The sequence below is a fragment of the Cibotium barometz genome, chromosome 5 (assembly GCF_041138505.1).
Source record: "Cibotium barometz isolate CiBa-2024 chromosome 5, ASM4113850v1, whole genome shotgun sequence".
Taxonomy (NCBI): domain Eukaryota; kingdom Viridiplantae; phylum Streptophyta; class Polypodiopsida; order Cyatheales; family Cibotiaceae; genus Cibotium; species Cibotium barometz.
In genome coordinates, this window is record NC_141050.1 from 55,919,868 (window position 1) to 55,944,151 (window position 24,284).

Here is a 24,284-nt window from a genome sequence, read left to right on the forward strand (position 1 = left end):
ATTGCTGGCAGTTACGGGTTTGAAAAGTAATTGAACATGGGATTGCGGGCACTTCATGGCACATGCCCAGCACGTAAATAGTGTTGAAGCACTCACATCCCCCATGGTACCTTTTTTGGGTTCTCACATGGCAACATAGCAATGCAAAAAGGTCCTCTGGCTCTTGCCGGATCCAGCACCTTAGCTGTTGGCCTTGCATTACATGAGGGAGAGTGTTGGTAATACTGAAGGAGATAGCACAGGCAGAAGCATAAACAGTAAACGTATGAGAGAGTGCAAAGGAGATTGAGAGAGTTGGTAATATTGAAGGAGATAGCACAGGCAGAAGCATAAACAGTAAACGTATGAGAGAGTGCAAAGGAGATTGAGAGAGTTGGACAAGATCATATGATATAGAGTTCTACACCCACTATTGGGCACTGATGACGTTAGTGGGGATGTCGTAGTATCTAGTCCATACTATGCATAATGGAGTTGATAGTTATATAGTCTTGTGGGTTGACTACCATGAGTATATAACATGCACGTTTCTAAAAGGTGAATTTGGGCATGTTCCTGGATTCATCTAGGTATATATATATAAGATCACCTTTTATAACAACAGTAAAGCTTTACAATGGCATTAGCCAGTAACTGAGTGTTGAACAATGTGCAAGGGAAGTGGATGGTTGAGTGAATAATGGGGAACTCCTTATATAGTGCAATAGGGACCGAGAGTCCAAGATCCACTTGGAACCTCCTATTGGAAGGGTAGTGCACATGCACTCTACACTGTAGTGCATGGGTGACAAGATGGCTCATCAACATCAGTGCAACATTGTACATTATTAGTACCTTTTAGGATGATAATTGTTGTACGCCGTGACTCCATTGTAATCCTTAGTCCAAGATAAGTCAGGCACGAGCTACGTAGGTTATTCTCAGCCTTAGACAATTAGTCAATTAGTCCAAGTCTCTTAACCGACTTGAAGAAATGCATTCATGCATGTAGAGTTAGTAGAAGCCTTAGAGTTTGCAGCAGGACATGTGTGCATTTATGCATAGCATTCATCCCATATGCATGTAGGCCATCTAGACCATTGCAGAAGCCTTCAGATATCATCTAGCAGCCATCAAAATTTATCTATTATTATTCCCATATTTTACAGCATTTATTGGGCACTTTTACATCATATATATATTTTGGCCTGGACAAGGGCAGTTGGCCAGTTGTGTAGCCTGCCGACCAGCACCCCTTGTCCATATATCAGTATAGAAGTCCTCATCGCTTGGAGCCTTCAGTAAAAGAGCATAAGTGATTGCAAAATTCAGCATCTCATACTTCAGCGTTTTTCTCATCAGTATCTAGGAGCATCAACGCTGTCATGTGCACAGTGTGTATCTACCGTGTGCTACACGCACACAAGACTAGCTTCGAGGTTGGGGAAGCTTGGAGCTAGGCATGCTGATTGACGAGCTGAGTTAGGGATAGACCAACGGGCGGGCACCCAAGTACGGGCGGGCGGGCGGACACCCAAGTGTGGACGCTCGATGACCGGCCAAGAGCCTATAAAAGGGTGGCCAAAGTTAGTCATTAGTCATATAGAGTCTCGCGTGTCTTTGTGAGAGCTCTATGGTTAGGAGCCTGGATCTAGTGCAGACGTGCACCTGCTTTATGTAGCCGAGGCCGGCAGCAGTCTTAAGGCCCGCAAGGGTAGCTTCGTGGCGGTATGGGACGTCACGAGGTAGAGATTGGTCGGTACGTCCATCTAGTTAGCTCAGCTCGTGGCTTGGTGGGGACAGCCAAGACTTGTAGGCTTGCCCACGGCTGTCAAGGTTGGGAGGTGAGTCAGGCCTGCACCCCCGTCATGTTTGTTTGGTTTGTTTGTAGGTTTCGAGTCTTGTACCGAGAGCGTTCTACGAGGAGATTCTATGGTGATTTGACAGTGGTATCAGAGCAAGCCTCGTGAATGAGCAAGTTGGTAGGTAGAGAAGATGAGGTCAAAAGAAAGGTACGAGTTCGAGAAGCTTGCTGTTTTTCTGAGTATACTACTGTTTTTTTCAAATTCAGCATGTTTCTTTGCATCGTAGGAACCCGTGATGAAGGTTTTGGTCTTGTTAAGGGTTGGTTTGCTTAGCATGAAGAAGGGCTGTATGTCTTGCAATTGTATAAACAGTAAGAAGAGAGCGAAAAGAGGAAAAAGCCAGTTGGTTGTTCGTAAAAGAGAGAGAGAGAGATAAGTGACGTCAGGGTGTTGTAGCGCAGCCCTGAAGCTTTTGTGCGCAGCCAGGGCGGGTGGTACACACAGGCAGTCGCTGGTGGACTGGTACACGCAACCAGGGTAGGTGGCCATATGTCCGTCCAGGCCGGCCAAGTATGTGTGCAGGCGCAAGCAGGCGACTACTTTTGTACGCAGGCAACAGATTGCTTTTGCGCAGGCCGGTTGGATACACAGGCGGCAACACCAAGTGCAGGTAGGCACAGGCGCCTAAGTGGATGTGCAGGCGGCCAGGTATGCCAAGCAGGCGGTTACAGCCAGGTACATATGCGCAGGCGCCAGCCAAGTACAGCTGGCCCAGATTCGTGCACAGGCGGCAGTTATACAAGCGTACGTAAGCAGGCGGTGCACGTCGGCAGGCAATCAGGTGGCGTAGAAATTAGCAAAAAAAAGCAGTTGACAAGTCGTTTTTTAAAAGCTTTTGTTAAAAAAAAAAACAATCGCTGCTTTTGGTGTTTTTATATGCGCCTAAGTTTTTTTTTTAAAAAATCCACACTTAGTGAAAGGGGTTTTAAAAATCCAAGTGTCCCTTCTCAAACGGCAGTAGGGCTGTACCAAACCATATGTCCTTCCCTATAGTCAAAGCTACTTGTTGAAAGGTCGTGGACGTAAGTCAAATCAGCCTTATCACTTGGTGGATATGGCCTCCAAACTTTTGAAAGGTAAAGTCAAGGAAGCACCTATCTTAGCGTTTACCGATCCTAGTCAGCCTTATGTTCTTGAAACTGATGCCAGTGACTATGCCATCGGGGTTGCTCTATTTTAAGATTGTAGACCTGGTGCTTTTGAAAGTAAAAAGCTAGATGACACTCAATCTCGTTGGCCAACCCTTGAGAAGGAGCTTTATGCTGTGATTTATGCTCTTAAGGTTTAGAGATATTATTTATATGGCTCCAAGTTTGTGGTATTGACTGATCATCAGTCAATCAAGTATGTGTGTGATGCGGATGATTTGAGAGGAAGGAAAGCTCGATGGGCTGAATTAATGCAAGATTTTGATTTTGAGATTCGTTATAGAAAAGGGTCCATGAATAGTGTTGCAGATGCGCTTAGTCGAATTAGAGAGGTGAATACTTTGTCGTTCACCGAGATTTCTACTGATTTATTTCAGTCATTGAGAGGGCTTTGTAGAACTGATTTATTTCAGTCATTGAGGGCTTTGCAGGACTGATAGTTATTTTGGTCCATTTTGGGAGAAGATCAAGGATGGGAGCTCATTGATTGACCAAGACTCAATGACTGAACAGCCTACCATTCAGGCTGCAGGAGGCCAGTGGATGATTCGGAATGGTTTACTATTCCGTAATGTCAAAATTTATGTACCACAGATTTCGGACATTAGGTCCAAAAATTCTTAAGGAGTGTCACGACGCCCCTTTTGCTGGACACCCTCGGGTACACAGGACATTATTGTTAGTGAAACACACTTTTATTGGCCAAAGATGAAAGGGTATGTAGAAGATTATGTTCTCAAGTGTCAAGTTTGTCAAGCAAATAAAGCTGAACGCTTTAGACAGGCCGGGTTGTTGCATCCGGTAATAAGTGGGAAAGTATTTCCATGGATTTTATTACCAGATTGCCAAGAACACATTAAGGCCACGATTCTATTTGGTTGTGGTAGATCGCTTGACAAAAATGGCTAGATTTTTACCAACCCGGAAGACCATTATAGCTACGCAATTAGCAAGGCAGTTTATTGAGCAATTGTTTAGACTGTACGGGTTACCGTAGGACATAGTTAGTGATAGGGACTCTAAGTTTACGAGTGATTTTTGGAAACTTATTTTTGAGAAGTTGGAAACAACTTTGAATTTGAGTTCCTCAGATCATCCTCAATCTGATGGCCAGACTAAAAGAGTGAATCAGATTTTGGAGGATATGCTTCGAGCATATGTATCCAAAAGGCAGAGTTCATGGGAGGATTATCTTCCTATGTTAGAATTTGCATATAACAGTACTAAGAATACGAGTACAGATTTTAGTCCTTTCATGCTTATGTATGGTTTTCAACCTAGATCACTTGTTACAGTGGGATTCTTAAGACTTCAGCATGATGCAGCATGTAATTTTTTGCAAGATATGCAAAAAATGTTACAAGTTGCGAAGGAATCTATTAGAAGTGCTGTCAAATACCCATGGATCCCCTCGTGATCGATCTTGGTTCGAACTCGAATCCTGCAAACAAACGAACAAACAAACAAGCAAGGGGGTGCAGGCCTGACTCACCTCCCAACCATGACAGCCGTGGGCAAGCCCACAGTCTTGCCTGTCCCCACCGAGCTACGAGCTGAGCTAACTAGGTTGACGTACCGACCAATTTCCTCCTTGCGACGTCCCATACCGTCACGAAGCTGCCCTCGCGGGCCTCGAGATTGCTGCCGGCCTCGGTTGCATAAAGCAGGTGCACGTCTGCACTAGATCCAGGTTCCAAGACCATAGAGCTCTCACAAACTCGCGAGACTCTCTATATCAATAACTAACCTTGGCCACCCGTTTATAGGCTCTTGGCCGGTCATCGGGCGTCCACACTTGGCCGCCCGTCCGTCCATACTTGGGTGCCCGCCCGTTAGTATTTCCCTAACTCAGCTCGTCAATCAGCCTGCCTAGTTCCAAGCTTCCCCAAGCCTCGAAACTAGTCTTGCATGCGTATAGCACACGGTAGATACCCAGTGTGCACATGACATACTCCCCTTCCTCTAAGAGCTCACTCCTGGGCTCACTAAAAAGCCAGGGTAATCTCTCTGAAGAGAAGTCAATGTCTCCCATGTAGCGTCCTCCTCAACACAATCCTTCCACTTGATCTTGTATTCCGTGATAAGCGTATGACGCAATCTTCGTTCACGAAATCCAAGAATCTTTTCAGGTTCGTGCGGAATAAATGTCATGTCCTGGACATCTATGATTTCTTGAGGAGTAACTAATTGATCTGCTCCACCCAGTACTTCCTTAAGTCTACTGACATGAAATACAGGATGAACTTTCACATGAGAAGGCAAATCCAATTCATATGCAACTGAACCAATCCGTCGTGTAACACGAAATGGTCCACAGTATCTAGGAGATAATTTCGGAGATCTACCTGTTCGTAAAGTCTCGAAATCTTTCGGAACTCGCAAATACACCATCGTTCCTTCAGAGAACTCTCTAGGTGAACGATGTCTATTAGAATAAAACCTGTCTCGGTCTTGAGCACTTCTAATAGATTCCTTCGCAACTTGTAACATTTCTTGCATATCTTGCAAAAAATTACGTGCTGCATCATGCTGAAGTCCTGAGAATCCTACTGTAACAAGTGATCTTGGTTGAAAACCGTACATAAGCATGAAAGGACTAAACCTTGTACTCGTATGCTTAGTACTGTTATATGCAAATTCTAACATAGGAAGATAATCCTCACATGAACTTTGTCTTTTGGATACATATGCTCGAAGCATATCCTCCAAGATCTGATTCACTCTTTCAGTCTGGCCATCAGATTGAGGATGATCTGAGGAACTCAAATTCAAAGTTGTTTCCAACTTCTCAAAAACAAGTTTCCAAAAATCACTCGTAAACTTAGAGTCCCTATCACTGACTATGTCATGCGGTAACCCGTACAGTCTAAACAATTGCTCGATAAACTGCCGAGCTAATTGCGTAGCTGTAATAGTCTTCCGGGTTGGTAAAAATCTAGTCATTTTTGTCAAGCGATCTACCACAACCCAAATAGAATCATGGCCTTGATGTGTTCTTGGCAATCCGGTAATAAAATCCATGGAAATACTTTCCCACTTATTACCTGGGATTTGCAAAGGATGCAATAACCCAGCCTGTCTAAAGCGTTCAGCTTTATTTGCCTGACAAATCTGACACTTGAGAACATAATCTTCTACATACCCTTTCATCTTCGGCCAATAAAAAGTGTGTTTCACTAATGATAGCGTCCTGTGTACCCCAGGGTGTCCAGCAGAAGGGGCGTCGTGACACTCCCTTAGAATCTTGGACCTAATGTCCGGGATCTGTGGTACACAAATTTTGTCATTACGGAATAGTAAACCATTCCGAATCATCCACTGACCTCCTGCAGCCTGAATGGTAGACTGCGCAGTCACCGAGTCTTGGTCAATCAATGAGCTCCCGTCCTGGATCTTCTGCCAAAATGGACCAAAATAACTATCAGTCCTGCAAAGCCCTCTCAATGACTGAAATAAGTCCGTAGAAATCTCGGTGAACGACAAAGTATTCACCTCTCTAATCCGACTAAGCGCATCTGCAATACTATTCATGGACCCTTTCCGATAACGGATCTCAAAATCAAAATCTTGCATTAACTCTGCCCAACGAGCTTTCCTTCCTCTCAAATCATCCGCATCACACACATACTTGATTGACTGATGATCAGTCAATACCACAAACTTGGAGCCATATAAATAATGTCTCCAAACCTTGAGAGCATGAATCACAGCATAAAGCTCCTTCTCAAGGGTTGGCCAACGAGATTGAGTGTCGTCTAGCTTTTTACTTTCAAAAGCAACCGGTCTATCATCTTGAAATAAAGCAGCCCCGATAGCATAGTCACTGGCATCAGCTTCAAGAACATAAGGCCGACTAGGATCAGGCAATGCTAAGATAGGTGCTTGCTTGACTTTATCTTTCAAAAGTCTGAAGGCCATATCCAAATCGTTATTCCAAGTGATAGGCTGATTGGACTTACGTCCACGACCTTTCAATAAGTCGGTCATCGGTAGTGTGAGCTGAGAGTACTCCCGTACAGATTTCCGAAGAAACACTACAAAACCGAGAAAAGAACGAAGTTGTTTCATTGTTCGCGGTATAGGCCAGTCCAAAACCTTCTGAACTCGGTCATAGTCAATGCTCAATCCATCTCTAGTGATCTTGTGTCCCAAGTAAATGATGTCGGTCATAAAGAACTCACATTTACTTAATTTAGCATATAGTCGATTCTGTCTTAAAATAGATAAGACAATCGTGAGGTGTCTGACATGATCCTCAAGAGTACGGCTATATATCAAAATATCATCCAGGAACACCACCACAAATTTTCCCAAATGTTCACGAAAAAGATCGTTCATCATTTGCTGGAAAGTGGCTGGAGCATTGGTTAACCCAAAAGGTAATACGAGAAACTCGTAATGGCCATACCTAGTCCGAAAGGCGGTTCTTTCGACATGCCTTTCATGAATACGTATCTGGTGGTAGCCAGTACGCAAATCTATCTTCGTGAAATATTTCGCTCCTGCTAACCGGTCAATTAGGTCATCTGATCTAGGGAGAGGATAACGGTTCTTAATTGTCAGCTTGTTCAATCTTTTGTAATCTATACACATTCTCCAAGTATTGTCCTTCTTTCTCCCAGGTGCACCCCAAGGTGATTTACTTGGACAGATCTGGCCCATCCTCAGATAATCTTCGAGTTGTTTAGCCAACTCATCTTCCTCAGCTTGGCTCATCCTATAAGGTGGAATACTCACAGGATGAGCACCAGGGATCAAGTCAATACGATGATCAACTGCCCGTTCAGGTGGTAAACCTGATGGCAATTCCTTAGGAAATACATCTTGAAACGAATCAAGTATCTTTTGAAATTCTTTGCTTTCAAACACACTTAATTCATTCACATCCATGGAAGGGATGAGAAAAGAAGAAAGTGGAATCAAGACACAATGGAAAGCGGTGTACAAAGAAGAATCCATTATATTTCCAAAATCAATTGTATTTACAAGAGGTCCCTGAGAGGGATGAATACAATCACCTGAAATACTATACTTGGTGTCCCTATGCTGAAAAGAAAAAATATGACTAGACCAATCTATCTGGACGTCAAGAGTCTTAAACCACTCAATCCCTAATAATAAGTTTACATTTTCCAGATGCATAACATAGCATTCCAGAGTATCTTTGTAGTCTTGAATCTGGATTGGAAGCATCTCCACCTTGTGGTCCCAAACTTGTCTGCCCGCAGGTAGACGTACCTCATAGGTATGGTCGCTGAGTGTCGTATCAAGACTCAATTTCTGCACAAGTTTGTAGTTAACAAAGTTATGCGAACTGCCAGAGTCTAAAAGAATGTGAATTTTATGGCCATTCACTTCTCCATAAACTCGGAGAAGATCATGCATGCCAAATACCTTAGAATTGAACAGACAATCAGAACAAGTACTAGGGCGAGAAAGTACAGTAATTGACGTACCTGTCAAAGACAACTGGTTAGCTGCCTTTGGCTTGGGTCCTGCGTTTGACTTGGTACCCTTTTTCTTCGGGCACTCAGTACGCATGTGTCCTTTTTCTTCGCAGATAAAACAACGTCCTTCCTTCTTGAGCTTCAAAGCCCGAAGGAGTCGTTTCTTCTTCGCTGGTGTCAAACTTGTATTCTTCGAAGGTTGGTCCGAAGGCTTGCCTTCTGTCGTGTTAGCCATAGGTGCGGAGAACTTTCTTTTATGCTTGTTCCCCTGCTCGGTAACGGGTTTCGATTTGGAAGAGACCATCGTATCATCATAGATACGAGCTGAATGAATGGCCTCGTCCAGAGTTTTACATTTGTTATTTTTAACCTGTAATCGGTACGAGTCTGGTAAACCAGCTACGAAAACCCCAAGAGAGTAGTGGGATCCATCTTTGTAGCTTTCATCTGCAAGTCACGAAACTTCTGGAGGTAGACCTCATAAGTGAGGTGCTGCGAGGTCATGGTCAAAGCTGAAAACCGGGCAACAACATCATAGTCATCCTCTTTCTTGAGGAATTCTTTCTTGAAAATGTCTTCAAATTGTGTCCAAGTCGTTGGCTTTGGGTTCAGTTCCTTCCACCAAAGAAGGCTTTGCCGGACAGAAAACTTGCTGCTAAGTGTATCTTCTTTCCATCATCATATGGATGAAACTGAAAGTGAACTTGCCACTTATGTAGCCAAGTGTCCACGATCTCCTTGGTTCGGTGCTTTTGCTCGCCCCCGAACGGTTCTGGAGTAATACTGGGGCCTAAAGCAGAAGCCAAGGTATCCATTCCCGAGAAAGTAGAGAGGGTAGTGGTCAATAGAGCGATGGAGTTCTGCAAAGCCTGCATCTGGGCTGCGATTTGTGCTTGACGTTCCGCCGAAGAAGCTTCGAGAGCTACTTTGAACTCTTGGAAATCTGATTTTGACACAAACTCGTCAAAAAGATCGGCATCAGTGCCATCCGTAGCCGGCAAGCCTTCGCGTTCCACGAGGGGCTCCAACTTTGATTCTTGGGTCGACATCGTGAAGAGGGTACGCGGAGAGAAAATTTGGTCTTTGCACAACAAAAGTGCGAGCGAACTTGAGAGCTTGAGAGCTTGAAAACTTGAGAACTTGAGAACTCGAGAGATGTGTGGCAAGAAGCCCACTAGAGGGGGTTTATAAAGGTTTCCCAAAAGCCAAAAAAAAACTCGAAAAGCTAGGCTTAGCTTTTGCTTTAGCTTTTGTGTTTTTTTTTTCGTGAATATATATATATATATATATATATATATATATATATTAATATATATATATATATGGATATATATATTCTCTTGACTTTAAAAAAAAATAAAAACCTTGGAAACCTTAGAGAGGAGAGGACTTTTAAACCTTAAAAAAAAAAATTTAAAACTCTCCCAAAAAAACAAAAAACGAAAGCAGTAAAAATATATGCTTTCCTTGCGTTGTTTTTTAATTCGCTTCCCTCCTGGATTAGCCCGATGCTGCCTGCTGACGTGGAGAGCTGGCCGATGCTGCTGTCGTCATGGCTGCCGGCGCCAGAACTGTCTGCGAGTGCGCCTGCGCTAGCCCTGCATAGGTGGGGTCACCCGTCCACATGCGCCTGGGCGTTGCCTGGGTTGGCTGCGCAGGCCTGGCCTGGGCGCTGCCTGGCTGGGGCGCCTGCGTAGGCTTGGGCTGGCCTGGGCGCCTGCCCGCCTGGCCTAGGCGCCTACATGGGCCTGGCCGCCTGGCCACGTAGGCCCATGCGCCCACCTGCATACGCTCCTGCTCGCCTGCCACGTCAACAAAACTCGCCAGCAAACCCACTCGCGAACGATTAAGTGATCCAGCAGTTCTCTTGCTCTCTCTCTCTCGTTCGTTCAACGAAAAGAAACAAAAAGCATCATGCTTTTTTTTTCCTGTTTTTCTGTTTTCTCTCATGCGACTGCACAACACGACTCCCCTTCTTTGCAAAAGCAATCAACCCTACCAAAACTACCATCTCCCATCAACATGGGGTTCTTTGATGAAGAAAAAACACATACAAAATCTGAAAACTGCAGTATGCACAGAAAAAACAGCAAGTTTTTTAACACATACTGTTCTTCGACCTCTTCTTCTCTACCTACCGACTTGCTCATTCACGAGGTATGCTCTGATACCACTGTCAAATACCCACGGATCCCCCCGTGATCGATCTTGGTTCGAACTCGAATCCTGCAAACAAACGAACAAACAAACAAGCAAGGGGGTGCAGGCCTGACTCACCTCCCAACCATGACAGCCGTGGGCAAGCCCACAGTCTTGGCTGTCCCCACCAAGCTACTAGCTGAGCTAACTAGGTTGAGGTACCGACCAATCTCCTCCTCGCGACGTCCCATACCGTCACGAAGCTGCCCTCGCGGGCCTCGAGATTGCTGCCGGCCTCAGCTGCATAAAGCAGGTGCACGTCTGCACTAGATCCAGGTTCCAAGACCATAGAGCTCTCACAAACTCGCGAGACTCTCTATATCAATAACTAACCTTGGCCACCCTTTTATAGGCTCTTGGCCGGTCATTGGGCGTCCACACTTGGCCGCCCGTCCGTCCATACTTAGGTGCCCGCCCGTTAGTATTTCCCTAACTCAGCTCGTCAATCAGCCTGCCTAGTTCCAAGCTTCCCCAAGCCTCGAAACTAGTCTTGCATGCGTATAGCACACGGTAGATACCCACTGTGCACATGACAAGTGCTCAGATTTTATTCTAATGGACATCGTTCACCCAAAGAGTTCTCTGAAGGAACGATTGTGTATTTGCGAGTTCCGAAAGATTCAAAGACTTTACGGACAGGTCGATCTCTGAAATTATCCTCTAGATACTGTGGACCATTTCATATTACGGTTCAGTTGCATATGAATTGGATTTGCCTTCTTATGTGAAAGTTCATCCTGTATTTCATGTCAGTAGACTTAAGAAAGTACTGGGTGGAACAGACCAGTTAGTTACCCCTCAAGAAATCATAGATGTTGAGGACATGACATTTGTTCCACACGAACCTGAAAAGATTCTTGGATTTTGTGAAAGAAGATTGCGTAATACGCTTATCACGGAATACAAGATCAAGTGGAAGGATCGTGTTGAGGAGGACGCTACATGGGAGACATTGACTACTCTTCAGAGAGATTACCCTGGCTTCTTAGAGGAAGGGGAGTATGTCATGTGCGCAGTGTGTATCTACCGTGTGCTACACGCACATAAGACTAGCTTCAAGGTTGGGGAAGCTTGGAGCTAGGCAGGTTGATTGACGAGCTGAGTTAGGGATAGACTAACAGGCGGGCACCCAAGTGTGGACTCCCGATGACTTGCCAAGAGCCTATAAAAGGGTGGCCAAGGTTAGTCATTAGTCATATAGAGTCTCGCGTGTCTTTGTGAGAGCTCTATGGTCAGGAGCTTGGATCTAGTGCAGACTTGCACCGGCTTCATGCAGCTGAGGCCCGCAGCAGTCTCGAGGCCCGCAAGGGTAGCTTCGTGGAGGTATGGGACGTCACGAGGTAGAGATTGGTCGGTACGTCCATCTAGTTAGCTCAGCTTGTGGCTCGGTGGGGATAGCCAAGACTTGTGGGCTTGCCCACGGTTGTCAAGGTTGGGAGGTGAGTTAGGCTTGCACCCCCGTCATGTTTTTTTGGTTTGTTTGCAGGTTTCGAGTCTTGTACCAGGAGCGTTCTACGAGGAGATCCTATGGGGATTCGACAAACGCTTGAGCAATTCAGCCTCTATGCAGTAAAACGTAGCATCTACAGCATTCAACCTTCTGTACCCCTTGCATTTTCAGCATTCATACAGTTTTCAGCATCCTCATATGCATCGTTTTGCTACAGCCACTTGGTGAAGGTGAAACTCAGCATTCATACTCATTTTCAGCATTCGTACATAGTCTAGAACTGTCCCAATCAGCCCCTTCTCTCAGCCTCAGATTTGCAGCCTTCCTACATCCATTGGGAAGAGTGCATAGGCTCAAGATTGGTCATGATTGGTGCTTCTACAGCTGTGTACAGTTCAGCCCGACTCTTGGTCTTCTGAGATCTTGCGTTTGGCTTATCGTCACTCCACCGTCAATCTCTTCAAAGAAATAAAGCAAATACTATTCCGGTAATGGGATAGGGGGCCCTTCGGTGGGTAATTCGGGACTCCATACGGTGTACAGTTTCTCTCTCTCTCTCTCTCTCTCTCTCTCTCTCTCTCTCTCTCAAATCTCTTAAAGTTTGAAGTCTTAAAGTTGATTGCTAAACTCGCGAAACTCAGGATACAAAAGACGGTGTGAGCATTTGTGTGACAGGATCCTCAATTACGAATACTTCCGCTGCATGTTACATTGGTATCAGATTCAGCTTGTCCACACACACCGTATCCTAGCGTGAGAGCATCGATTTAAAGTGGATTGCTAAACTCGCGAAACTCAGGATACAGAAGACAGTGCGACCATTTGTGTGACAGGATTCATAATTACGAATACTTCCACTGCATGTTACATTGGTCAGATTGCGTTTCGGCATGACCACTGACTTCAGCATCATGTTTACAGAGGAGAGTACCCATCAGTCGGAAGACGTCTTCCCCGAAGGAGACCTTGCTCTTCCGACTACAACAGACACCATAGCTCTACTCAGAGCTCAGAACCAGCCTCTCATGGAGCGCCTTCAATGGAGAGGCAATAGCAGCACATCCTGCCTCCAGCAACCCCCGACTACATCTTCCTTTTCTTTCAGATGGAACAACAAAGAAGAAGAGAGAAGAAAAAGCAGAAGCCGAAGCTAAAGCAAGAAAGCAGCAAGAAAAAGTAGAAGCTGAAGCAAGAAAGCAACAAGAAAAAGCAGATAGACAGGACTATGAGGAAGCCCAACGCAGGATCGAAGAAGATCGGCGTTAGGGTGAACTCGCCGCTCGGGAGCACCGCTGAGAGCTCGATCGAAAACGTATGTTACTCGAGCACCAAAGGGAAAAGGAGGCCATGCATTTTAGATACCAACACACCTCTTCAGTTTTCCTAGCCTCAGGTGCCACCAGCCAGTAGCCCGCGACACCGACTACCGTCATTCGAAGTCAACCGAATTTTAGTAAGTATGATGGTAAGTGTGATCATTTAGCAGTTAATCAGTTTATTCATCAATTTATTGCTCATTTTCCAGTAGTTAGGATCAAAGATCCTTAGGATAGGGTCCACGTAGCGGCTTCCTACCTTATAGGTGAGGCAGTCACTTGGTGGCAGCATTGGTCTAGTCTTCATACAGACTAGACCACAGGTGTCATAGCTTTTAGCTAGGATACTTTGTTCATGATCTTAAGACCAGATTCCTCCCGCCTCAGAATATGACCGGCTTGGCAGATGTGTTTTATGGACTCAAATAGAACGGGTCAGTAGTGCTTCGGTTTTCTGGTGAGGTTATCACTTTAGCACAACAGTTAGGGCTATTTGAGCATGCCAAGATGGATCAATTCATTCGTGGATTAGATCCCAACATCCAATTCACATTTCACAACTTTGAACCCAGTACATATGACCGGGCTTTGACTCTCGCTTAAAATGAAGAAATGAAGATGAACGGAGGCAAGCCCAAGTAGTCATCACAGTCCAGTACCAAACCCCAGCAGCAGCAATCTGCTACGCAGCCAGGGAAAGGTAATGTATCTTCTAAAGATACTAAGGACGGCATTAATAGCTCTAGTTTAGGGGGTAAGAAGGATAAATAATCTAAGCCTAAGAAAACCCTTGAGAAAAAGGCTAAAGCAGACATCACTGGAGGTTATCTTCCTCCAGAGGAGCAAAGGAATTACCAGTCAGAAAATAGATGCTTTTTCTGTCATATCATAGGGCAGGGTAAGAAGGATTGCCACAAATGGCAAGCGGAGCAAGCCTCCAAAGCATCTTCTGCCACAGTTGCCACATCATCTCCAACTCCTCCAGCCTCGCCTACTACCACAAATGCAGTTCAGCTTTTACCTTCTATGCATCCTATGCCATCCGTGGTATATAATGCTAAGCAGGAGGGTGAGAGCGATGCTGCACAGAAAAGCCTCATCCGAGCTTATGGCTCTGCCAAGGGCCTGCAGTTTGTAGTCCTATTTGACATGGGTAGTTCTAAGGACGCCATCTCTCCCCAGTTGGCTAACAAGATGAGCTGCACGTTAGTACCATATCATTTGGATGTGGACGGGTTCACACTTGGTCTCCGCACCCACATATCTCAGAAGGCACAGTAGTTCGCCTTTGAAGTTCAGAAGGCCTCATTCCAATGAGATTTCATTGTCTCGCCTCTTTTGGGGTGTGACATGATCTTAGGAATCCAGTGGTTTCGTCAATATGAGCCTATTACCGATTGGGGGCAAGACCCTTTTACTATCTGTAAAGGTTTTCCTGAGCCCGTCATGATTCGTGGGGATAGAAGCATTCTTGGCATCCCATTGATTTCACACCTCTAGGCCCGATGAGCTATCTGCAAGGGAGCGGAAGGAGCACTACTTTATGTTCGTGCTTAGACAGCCTCTATCTCATCGATAGCACCTATCTCATCTTCGGTCCCACAATTAGCAGACCTCCTGTCCAGACATCAGGACATTATGCTTAGGGACAATCTTCTGCAGAGTCTCCCTCCATCACGTCCTGAGGACCGTTATATCGATTTGGTCCCTGGATTAGAACCTCCTAGTAGGTTCCCCTATTGTCTTTCTAAGACTTTAGAGGACGAGCTACAAAGACAATTATCTGAGCTTCTCCGAGCTGGATTCATTCGGCCTTCTTCCTCACCCTTTGCTGCTGTTAGAATGCACAGCGGAAATGAAGACATGTCACATGCTTTCTGCACTCAGTGCATGGTGACAAGATGACTCATCAGCAGCAGTGCAACATCTGTACGTTATTAGAACCAGTAGGATGATATTTGTCGTATGCCGTGACCATCAGTCCAGGATAAGTCAGGCACGAGCTACGTAGGTCATTCCTCAGCCTTAGCGGGTCAGTCAGTCAGTCAAGTCCCTTAACCCACTTGGAGAGAATCATTCATGCATGTAGAGTCAGTAGAAGCCTTAGGGTTTGCATCAGAAAGCACTTTGCATTTTGCATAACATGCATTCATATGCTTGTGCATCATTTAGAACATCATGACCAGCCAGCCAACTTGACCAACTCCCAACTAGTATAAATAGGCATGCATTGTGCTTAGAAGCCCATTCAGCCCTCTGAATCCAGGCGCCTCATATCCTCAGCCCTAGGAGCATCTCCGCCTGCAGCCATAGTCTCATCCAGCCCTTGGGGTACTTGCGTTTTGCTTCAGCCAACCCTGGTTCTCCAACGCAGCAGTTCAGCAGTCCCTACAGCCATCAGACGCAGCCATTCAGTACTTCCACAGGCCCCAAATCAGCAAACACATCTGCGTTTTCTGCATATATCACAGCTGGCCTGTGTACAGTTCCTACAGCTCTGCGTTTTCAGTCCTGCAGCAGTCTACATCCTTCTATGCATCATCCACACATGCTCCAGCCATTTGGTGAAGTTAACACAGCATTCATAAGAATTTTCAGCATTATTTCATAGCTTAGAACAGTCCACTACAGTCCCTTCTCAGCCTCAAGTGTGCAGCCCTTCCTCATACCCTTGGGAAGAGTGCATAGGCTCGAGATCAGTTCATTGTGGTGTTTCTTCAGCCGTGTACAGTTCAGCCAGGCTTCCGATCCTTTGAGATCTTGCGTTTGGCTTATCTACAGTCCACAGTCATTCTCTCTAAAGTAATAAAGCAAATACTATCTTGGTAACGGGATAGGGGGACCCTTCAGTGGGTAATTTGGGACCCAATCTGGTGTACAATTCTCGTCTCTCTCTCTCTCTCTCTCTCTCTCTCTCTCATATCTCTCAAAGTTTGAAGTATTAAAGTGGATTGCTAAACTCACGAAACTCAGGATACAGAAGACGGTGTGAGAATTTGTGTGACAGGATCCTCTAATACGAAGACTTCCGCTGCATATTAGAAGACAACTGTTCTAGAGAGCAATACACAGATGCAAGAGAGAGAAGCTAGTGTAACTCTGCTATATATACACCAATAGATCCCGGGATACAGAATGAAAAGTGTGGGGGAGCAAGGAGCCATTTTATATGGCCCCAGGCTGTTGGTCGGCCAACAGAAGGGCAGTCAGCTAGGGCTGGACAGCAAGTCGGGTTCCAAAATCCAGTCGGCCAGTATCTGATACAGTCGACAAGAAGAAAACAACCTCCCACACCTAGCAAAAAATGAAAAAAATACATGGAAGTGAGGAGAAATGGGGAAACACCAAAACTGGGCGGGCACACCCACAACAACAGAGGCCCTGACATAGTGTACAGACAAGAGATGACTGCTAACAGTTGCACCCATCCTATTTGTCGAAAAGAAGGACAAGTCTGCACGCCTTTGTGTAGACTAGAGGGCATTGAATAAACTCACCATTAAGAATAAGTTTCCTATGCCAAGGATTGAGTACATTTTGGAGTGTTTAGATGGTGCAAAATTTTTCACTAAGGTCGACCTCAAGAGTGGTTACCATCAGGTCCGCATATTCGAAGCTGTTTTGCAGTCCTCATTGGTAAGTGTGTCTTCATCTTTTTTGATGACATACTTGTATTCTCAGCCAGTGCGCAGCAGCATGAGAAAGTTGTGGAGAAAGTCTTGCAGCTTTTGCGAGATAATGGGCTCTACATAAACGCCAAAAAGTCTATCTTCGGCGTTAAAGAGGTTCAATACTTGGGCTATATCATCGGTTCCGATGGGATTCAATTGGACCCCTCAAAGGTTCAAGAGATCTTAGATTGGGACATCCCTCAGACCACCCAAGAGATCCGTTCTTTCATAGGTCTTTGTCAAGCCTAGAGCACTCATGTTTTCCAGTTTTCCAACCTTGTAGCACCTCTCATTGACTTGCTCAAGGGGGTGAAGACTCGTAAACAAAAAGTCTCAGTCATCACAGGCAAGGTGTTTGATGCATTCCGTGCACTCCGGTGCAGTTGTCCAGTAGGACAATAGATCCATGGCCTACTACAGTCGAAAGTTGGATGTCGTTGAAAAGAATTATTCGATTTATGACAAAGAGCTTTTGGGTGTAATCACAACGCTCAAACATTGGAAGCCTTTCCTTTATGGACAGGTCTTCACAGTCAAAACAGACCAAGCACTTAAGTAGCTTCAAACCATGCCAAGTGCCCAGTGGAGTGATCGGCAAGCTAGGTGGAGTCAACTCTTTCAACAATTTGGAGGAATGATCGAGTATATCCCTAGTAAGCATAACCTAGTTGCAGATGCTCTTAGTCGAAAGGCCAGCATCCAGACAGTGTAGGAGTCTACCATTCTCGAAATCACAGGGAAGGACTTAGATAGCATGAAAGACCAGTATGTCGACTCCCCTGAGTTTGGTATTTAATATAATTTGGCCCTCACTTCTGAGCTTGGCCATTATTCAGTGTAGAACGGCTGGTTGTTCTTCAAGAACCGCCTCTGTGTCATTCGGGAAAAGCGATTAGCTCTTCTCCATGATGCCCATGACTCCTTAGTTGGAGGACATAGAGGTATCAATAGAACCTTTGAGAAATTAGAACGGTCCTTTTATTGGTAAAAATGAGGCGTGATGTATAATCACATGTTCAAGCTTGTAAGATTTATCAAAAAGTTAAGGTTCCACATACAAAAAAGGCTGGGTTACTTCAACCTTTGCATATCCTCGACGGACCTTTCATCAACATATCTAGGGACTTTGTAGGGTCTCTACCAGCATCCACCGGATCCCGTAACACTCAGTGTTTTACCATTGTGGATCGCTTCAATAAATTTTGCATGCTCATCCCATGCAAGCATATGGCCACAGCTGAGGACGTAGCCCGTCTTTTTCTCAAACATTGGTACCCCATTTGTGGTTTGCCTAGCACCATTACCTCAGACAGAGATTCCAAGTTTACCTCGCATTTTTTGAGGGCATTATTCGAAAAGTTTGGAACTAAGTTACAATTGTCTAGTGCATTCCATCCACAGACAGACGGCCAAACAGAAATCTATAACCAGTTGGCTTTTGATGTTCTCAAGTCATATTGTTATGATCAGCAGTCCAAATGGGAACATTATCTTCCATTGGTCCAAGCCATCTTGAACGATACTCAGTCATCCAGTGTCGGACGGACTCCGTATGAAGCAACCTTTGGTCACTGTTTCTTCTCTCTTTTGACGAGATTGGTGTCTCCATCGCTTGAGGCTAATAAAATGACGGAAGCATTTTCCGAAATAATTGAGTCAATCAAGGACCGCTTGACCAAAGCACAGGAAGCTTATAGTAGACAGGCAAATAAGTCTAGACGAGATGTCCACTTCAAGGAAGGGGATTGGGTCTATCTGTGCATCATGAAACAGAGATTGAAACAAGTGGGCAAACGTTGTTCCAAGCTTTCATTCCGTAGTTTTGGACCTTTCCCAATAGTTAAAAAGATAAGTGATGTCTCCATGAAATTGACGTTGCGTAACTGTTGGACGATGCATGATGTTTTCCATGTTTCTTGGCTAAAACCATATGTTGGACCAGCAGTTTTTGATGTTTCAGATGAATAGCAGCCAGACGTGGTAGACGAAGCCGAAGTCATCGAGCCTGAGCAGATCCTTCTTCATCATTGCAAGCATGGTTCCGGTCGACGGATATGTTAGTTCTATACGAAGTTCTGAGATCGAGGTACCCACGAAGCCGTTTGGCTAGATGAGGAGTTCTTTCAAGAGTACCCCCAATTGTTGGCGGGCTACTTGGAGGCCATAAACCTGCCACCAAGCTAAGCAGGAGGGAATGTCACATGCACTCTGCGCTATAATGCAAGGTGACAAGATGGCTCATCATCATCAGTGTAATATTATACATTATTAGTACCTTTAAGGATGATAATTGTTGTACGCCGTGACCCCATTGTAATTCTCAGTCCAGGAAAAGTTAGGCACGAGCTACGTAGGTCATTCTCAGCCTTAGACAGTCAGTCAGTCAGTCCAAGTCCCTTAACCCACTTGAAGAGATGCATTCATGCATGTAGAGTCAGTAGAAGCCTTAGAGTTTGCATCAGGACATGTGTGCGTTTATGCATAGCATTCATCCCATATGCATGTAGGCCATCTAGACCATTGCAGAAGCCTTCAGATATCATCTAGCAGCCATCAGAATTTATCTATTATTATTCTCATATTTTACAGCATTTATTGGGCATTTTTACATCATATGCACAGTTGTATAGAAACGCGTTTCGTACAGGTTCGAAACGTACGAAACGTTTCGTCCTGTATGAAACGCGTTTCATATATCATGCATATTTTAAAAACCTTAAAAACGTTTCCTTTCATACATCATGCATATTTTGCATCCCCTTTGGAGGAATGAGGAGCAATACCTCAATGAGGAGCTAGAGTCAGGATGGGTCGAGTACATTACCAAGTTGGTGGGAGTGGGAGGTGATATACAGCTTACGAGAAAGCTCCAAGATGAGCTTCTCATTTACCGCAACGGTAGCCATATGTTTGGGCGAGCTACTGCATTGCTCAGGGAGACACAGTTGGAGCCAGTGTCTTGGTGGGAGAAATACGATATTGGGACACCCAACTTGGTAAGGTTTCTTGATTCTTGAATCTTGTATCTTTGTCTCCTGAGTCCTACTCTTTCAAAATCTACATTCAAATGCTACTCTCTTTTTGACTCTAACTTAACATTCTTTTTTGTACAATGTAGAGACAGATTGCATTGAGAGTTCTCTCCCAGGATTGCAGTTCAGGGTCTTGTGAGAGAAACTAGAGTACATGGACTCTTTTTCACACGAAAAAGAGAAATAGACTCTCCTCAGCACAATTGGAGAGGCTTGTCTTTTGTCATTGCAATCTCCGATTGCTAGAACAAAAGGGTCATCCCATTGAGCCTCGCCAAGTGAATCCAGATAAGATTGATATCATGAAGTGCAAGGAGATTCCCGACATTCCTCAAGAGGAGAGAGACATCTATTCTATGCTCTATGAGGAGATCATAGCTCCGGCTCGCACTACACGATCTTCTCGAGAGGCTAGTACTAGTGGTGCACCTGCACCTCTAGAGGATGAGGCATTTGAGGACTCGGCTACCGGCAGTGACCTTGAGAGTGAGGCTGCAGAGGCAGAAGATGCAGATGAGGATGAGCATGAGGATGCAGATGAGGATGCAGATGAGGATGCAGATAGTAAAGTAGCTAGCAGCTGCCAGTATCATTTTATTTATTTTGATCTTGGATTTTGAGTCATGACTCATCACCCACGTGGTGATCCTTTTGCTTTCTGTTTAGTCATCAGTGATCACCCACGTGATTTGTGATATCATCATATCTTACATGTATTTTGTTTTTATTGAAATGAATTCAATGTGGTCTCTTATAAGTTATGTCAGTAGTTTTTTCTTTTGTATATTTCAAGCAAAAAAATATACATGTTTTTTCTATTTTGTATGAAACCTTTTTGTACCCGTTTCTTACCTTTTATGAAACGTTTCAAAACGTATGAAACCCGTTTCATACCTGCCGTTTCTGAAACGCCTGGCAACTATGATCATATGTATATATTTTTGCCTGTACAAATGCAGTCGGCCAGCTTTATAGCCAGCCAACCAGCACCCCTTGTCCATATAAATAGCTAAGCATATCATCCATTTATTCATTTCGATCATAATCAGCAGAGAAGTCCTCATCGCTTGGAGCCTTCAGCACAAGGAGCATACGCGATTGCAGAATTCAGCACCTCATACTTCAGCGTTTTCCTCATCAGCATCTAGGAGCATCAACGCTTGACCAATTCAGCCTCTAAGCAGTAAAATGCAGCATCTACAGCATTCAGCCTTTAGTATCCCTTGCGTTTTCAGCATTCATTCAGTTTTCAGCATCCTCATATGCATCGTTTTGCTACAGCCACTTGGTGAAGGTAAAACTCAGTTTTCATACTCATTTTCAGCATTTATACATAGTCTAGAACAGTCCCAATCAGCCACTTCTCTCAGCCTCAGATTTGCAACCTTCCTACATCCATTGGGAAGAGTGCATAGGCTCAAGATTGGTCATGATTGGTGCTTCTACAATTGTGTACAGTTCAACCTGACTCTTGGTCTTTCGAGATCTTGCGTTTGGCTTATCATCAGTCCACCGTTAGTCCCTTCAAAGAAATAAAGCAAATACTATCCCGGTAACGGGATAGGAGGCCCTTCAGTGGGTAATTCAGGACCCCATACGGTGTACAGTCTCTCTCTCTCTCTCTTTCTCTCTCTTAAATCTCTTAAAGTTTGAAGTCTTAAAGTGGATTGCTAAACTTGTGAAACTCAGGCTATAGAAGACGATGTGAGCATTTGTGTGACAGGATCCTCAATTACGAATACTTTCGCTGCATGTTATAGGCAAGGACTCGTGGAGGAAGAAGACAATGTAGGGCCACTTGTCTGGCAGCACCAAATGAAAAGAACTCGCCAAAAAACAGATGCCGGTGCGAAAACACAGACACAACTCCACCTTTTGCCGCTTCAAAAGAAAACGAAGCCAAGTAAACTGGTCGGCTTGTCTTTGTAGGAGAAAACGCAGCCACCAAAACTGGCCGGCAGTAAACAGCAGGCTGGCTGGACCTGAAAATGCAGCACAGTTGGGAAATGCAGCCACTTGTTGTGACGGATCTGCAGCCGGGAGAGAGATGGAGAAAAAACGCATAGCAGAGGAGGGAAAGGTGGGAAGATTTGCAGAGTTTGGAGCAGCTTGGACCTAAGCGTATGATACCATGAAGGAGATAGCATAGGCGGAAGCATAAACAGTAAACGTATGAGAGAGTGCAAAGGAGATTGAGAGAGTTGGACAAGATCACCTTTTATAACAGCAGTAAAGCTTTACAATGGCAATAGCCAGCAACTGAGTGTTCGACAATGTGCAAGGGAAGTGGATGGTTGAGTGAATAATGGGAAACTCCTTATATAGTGCAATAGGGACCTGGCTGATTGGCTCTAGGGTTGGTCGACTAGCTCTGGACAAATAAATAGGAGTAAAATACAATAAAATACCAGATAAATGGTAAAGCCCCAAAACACGGAGATGCACAATTCTAACAAATACAAGTTAAAGCTTGTATGCTGCCATGGTTGGCGGTTATGGGGTTGAAAACAATCCTGCATGGGATTGCGGGCACCTTTTACCTTGTGCATGGAAGCATCACATTCACCTTTTAGGGTTGAGCCATGGCTGGGCAGGCCACTTTCATGTTCTCTTCTCCCACGGTACCCTTTCAGGTTGAGCACGTGATGCCTGGGCGGCTCTTCTGGGCACACGGTAACTGATGGGCTTTCTTCAGTGCAAGCATTATACCTCCAGGACATTATAAGTTTTTATGTGTTTTTTAGATTGTTTTTATGTGTAGGTTTTCATGTACGTGGGGTAAAATTATTTGTCTATTGCATGGTTTGGTTGTATTTGCTACAACTCTTTTGTGCATTTTATTTGTTCTTGCCAATGAACATTAAGATTTGAGATATGTTTTTATTTTGTTTTCTTGGTAATTTGGGTCAAATTACAGGTCAGAGTCAGACTTGGCAAATGTTGTGGAGCAACGTATATGGCATTCAGTGCTAGAGGGAGATTTTGAGAAGCTGCCAGGCAAAGGAAAGCCATTGAAGGTGGAGGGCAATCCACATGCAGATCCTGCAGAGGATCTTGTCTACAGAATACTTTCAAAAAATGGGTTTGCTCCGGAGTGGGTTGAACTTAACAAAGAAATAAGGTTCCACATGGAGAGGTGGAGAAGGGCTCTTCGGTTCTCATGGAATAGAAAAGTGGATGCACTGTCTGGGGATGTATCACGCAGAGACGCTCTTTGGAGGGCAGATCTGAGGATTTTGGAAGAAGAACTGAAGGATATCAATAAGAAGGTTGGTTTTGCAAGCCTGTTTGTTTGTGTGAGACTCTAGTTACCGAATAGTTAAGGTCAATTCTTGTTGTTGCGGCTAGAAAAGTTCTTCACTTTGACTGTGCATTTCTTTTATTTCCTTATAATGGATTGTTTTGCTTTTCTGCGCAGGTTTTTCACTACAACCTTATAGTTCCATTTGGCCGTCAGGTTTTCCGTTATAGGATGGAAGAAGAATTGCGTCAGGTACAAAATACTGAGTGATAAGGAGTCTTTATTTTGGTGACTACAATGTGTCCATTCAACGATAGGAAATATTGCATCTATGGCTGCAGCTATCTGAGATTGAACTTGGCACTTGCCTTGAGTATTAAACCCCTTACCAGCTGTGTCACATAGATGGAAACGGCAATAAGGTTTGTTTTTATATATAGCAGGGGTAAATTCTAGTGCACAGACATGGTATTGTGAACTGGAATTAGTTGGTGGTGCCAAGTCTTCCCTTCTTTCATATGGTGATAGTCGTGGAGTGTATAGGTTACTTCTTACTTTTTATGCAGTTAGTGACAAATATCACTCTTCCAATGTGTCTTGATACTCTTACAAGCTCCTCCTAAAATTACTGGCTATCTAGCATGTAATTTTTTTTTCCTATAGCAGTATTCCAACTTTGTTGGAGTGATGCAGATCGCGACATTTTTCTACTTAGTGATACATGAAACATATACATAACCAACATGTGCCATGACCTGTCTTTTGACCCAACGAGCAGCCTCGACCTCCCTGCAAACAGCACCCATCAATATCTCATGGTGAATGAGATTGCACCATTGCTTTATGTTTTCCTTACTCTATCCGAGTAGAGTAACTCTTATGCTGAAAATATAAACATGCACATGAACATGGCACTGTGGCCCTGGAATGGGCCGA

At 44.5% G+C, this 24,284-nt stretch overlaps 1 protein-coding gene across 1 annotated transcript in view; it reads left to right on the top strand.

The window, feature by feature from the left end:
• Positions 1-24,007, top strand: part of LOC147638667 (uncharacterized) — a 61,297-nt gene extending 37,290 nt beyond the window's left edge. Inside the window, exons 2-3 of the mRNA XM_086798618.1 lie at positions 23,025-23,376; positions 23,526-24,007. Of these exons, the coding sequence (XP_086654744.1) occupies positions 23,025-23,376; positions 23,526-23,618 (445 nt within the window). The 3' untranslated portion in view covers positions 23,619-24,007. The remainder of the gene's footprint in view (positions 1-23,024; positions 23,377-23,525) is intronic.
• Positions 24,008-24,284: the final 277 nt, after the last annotated feature.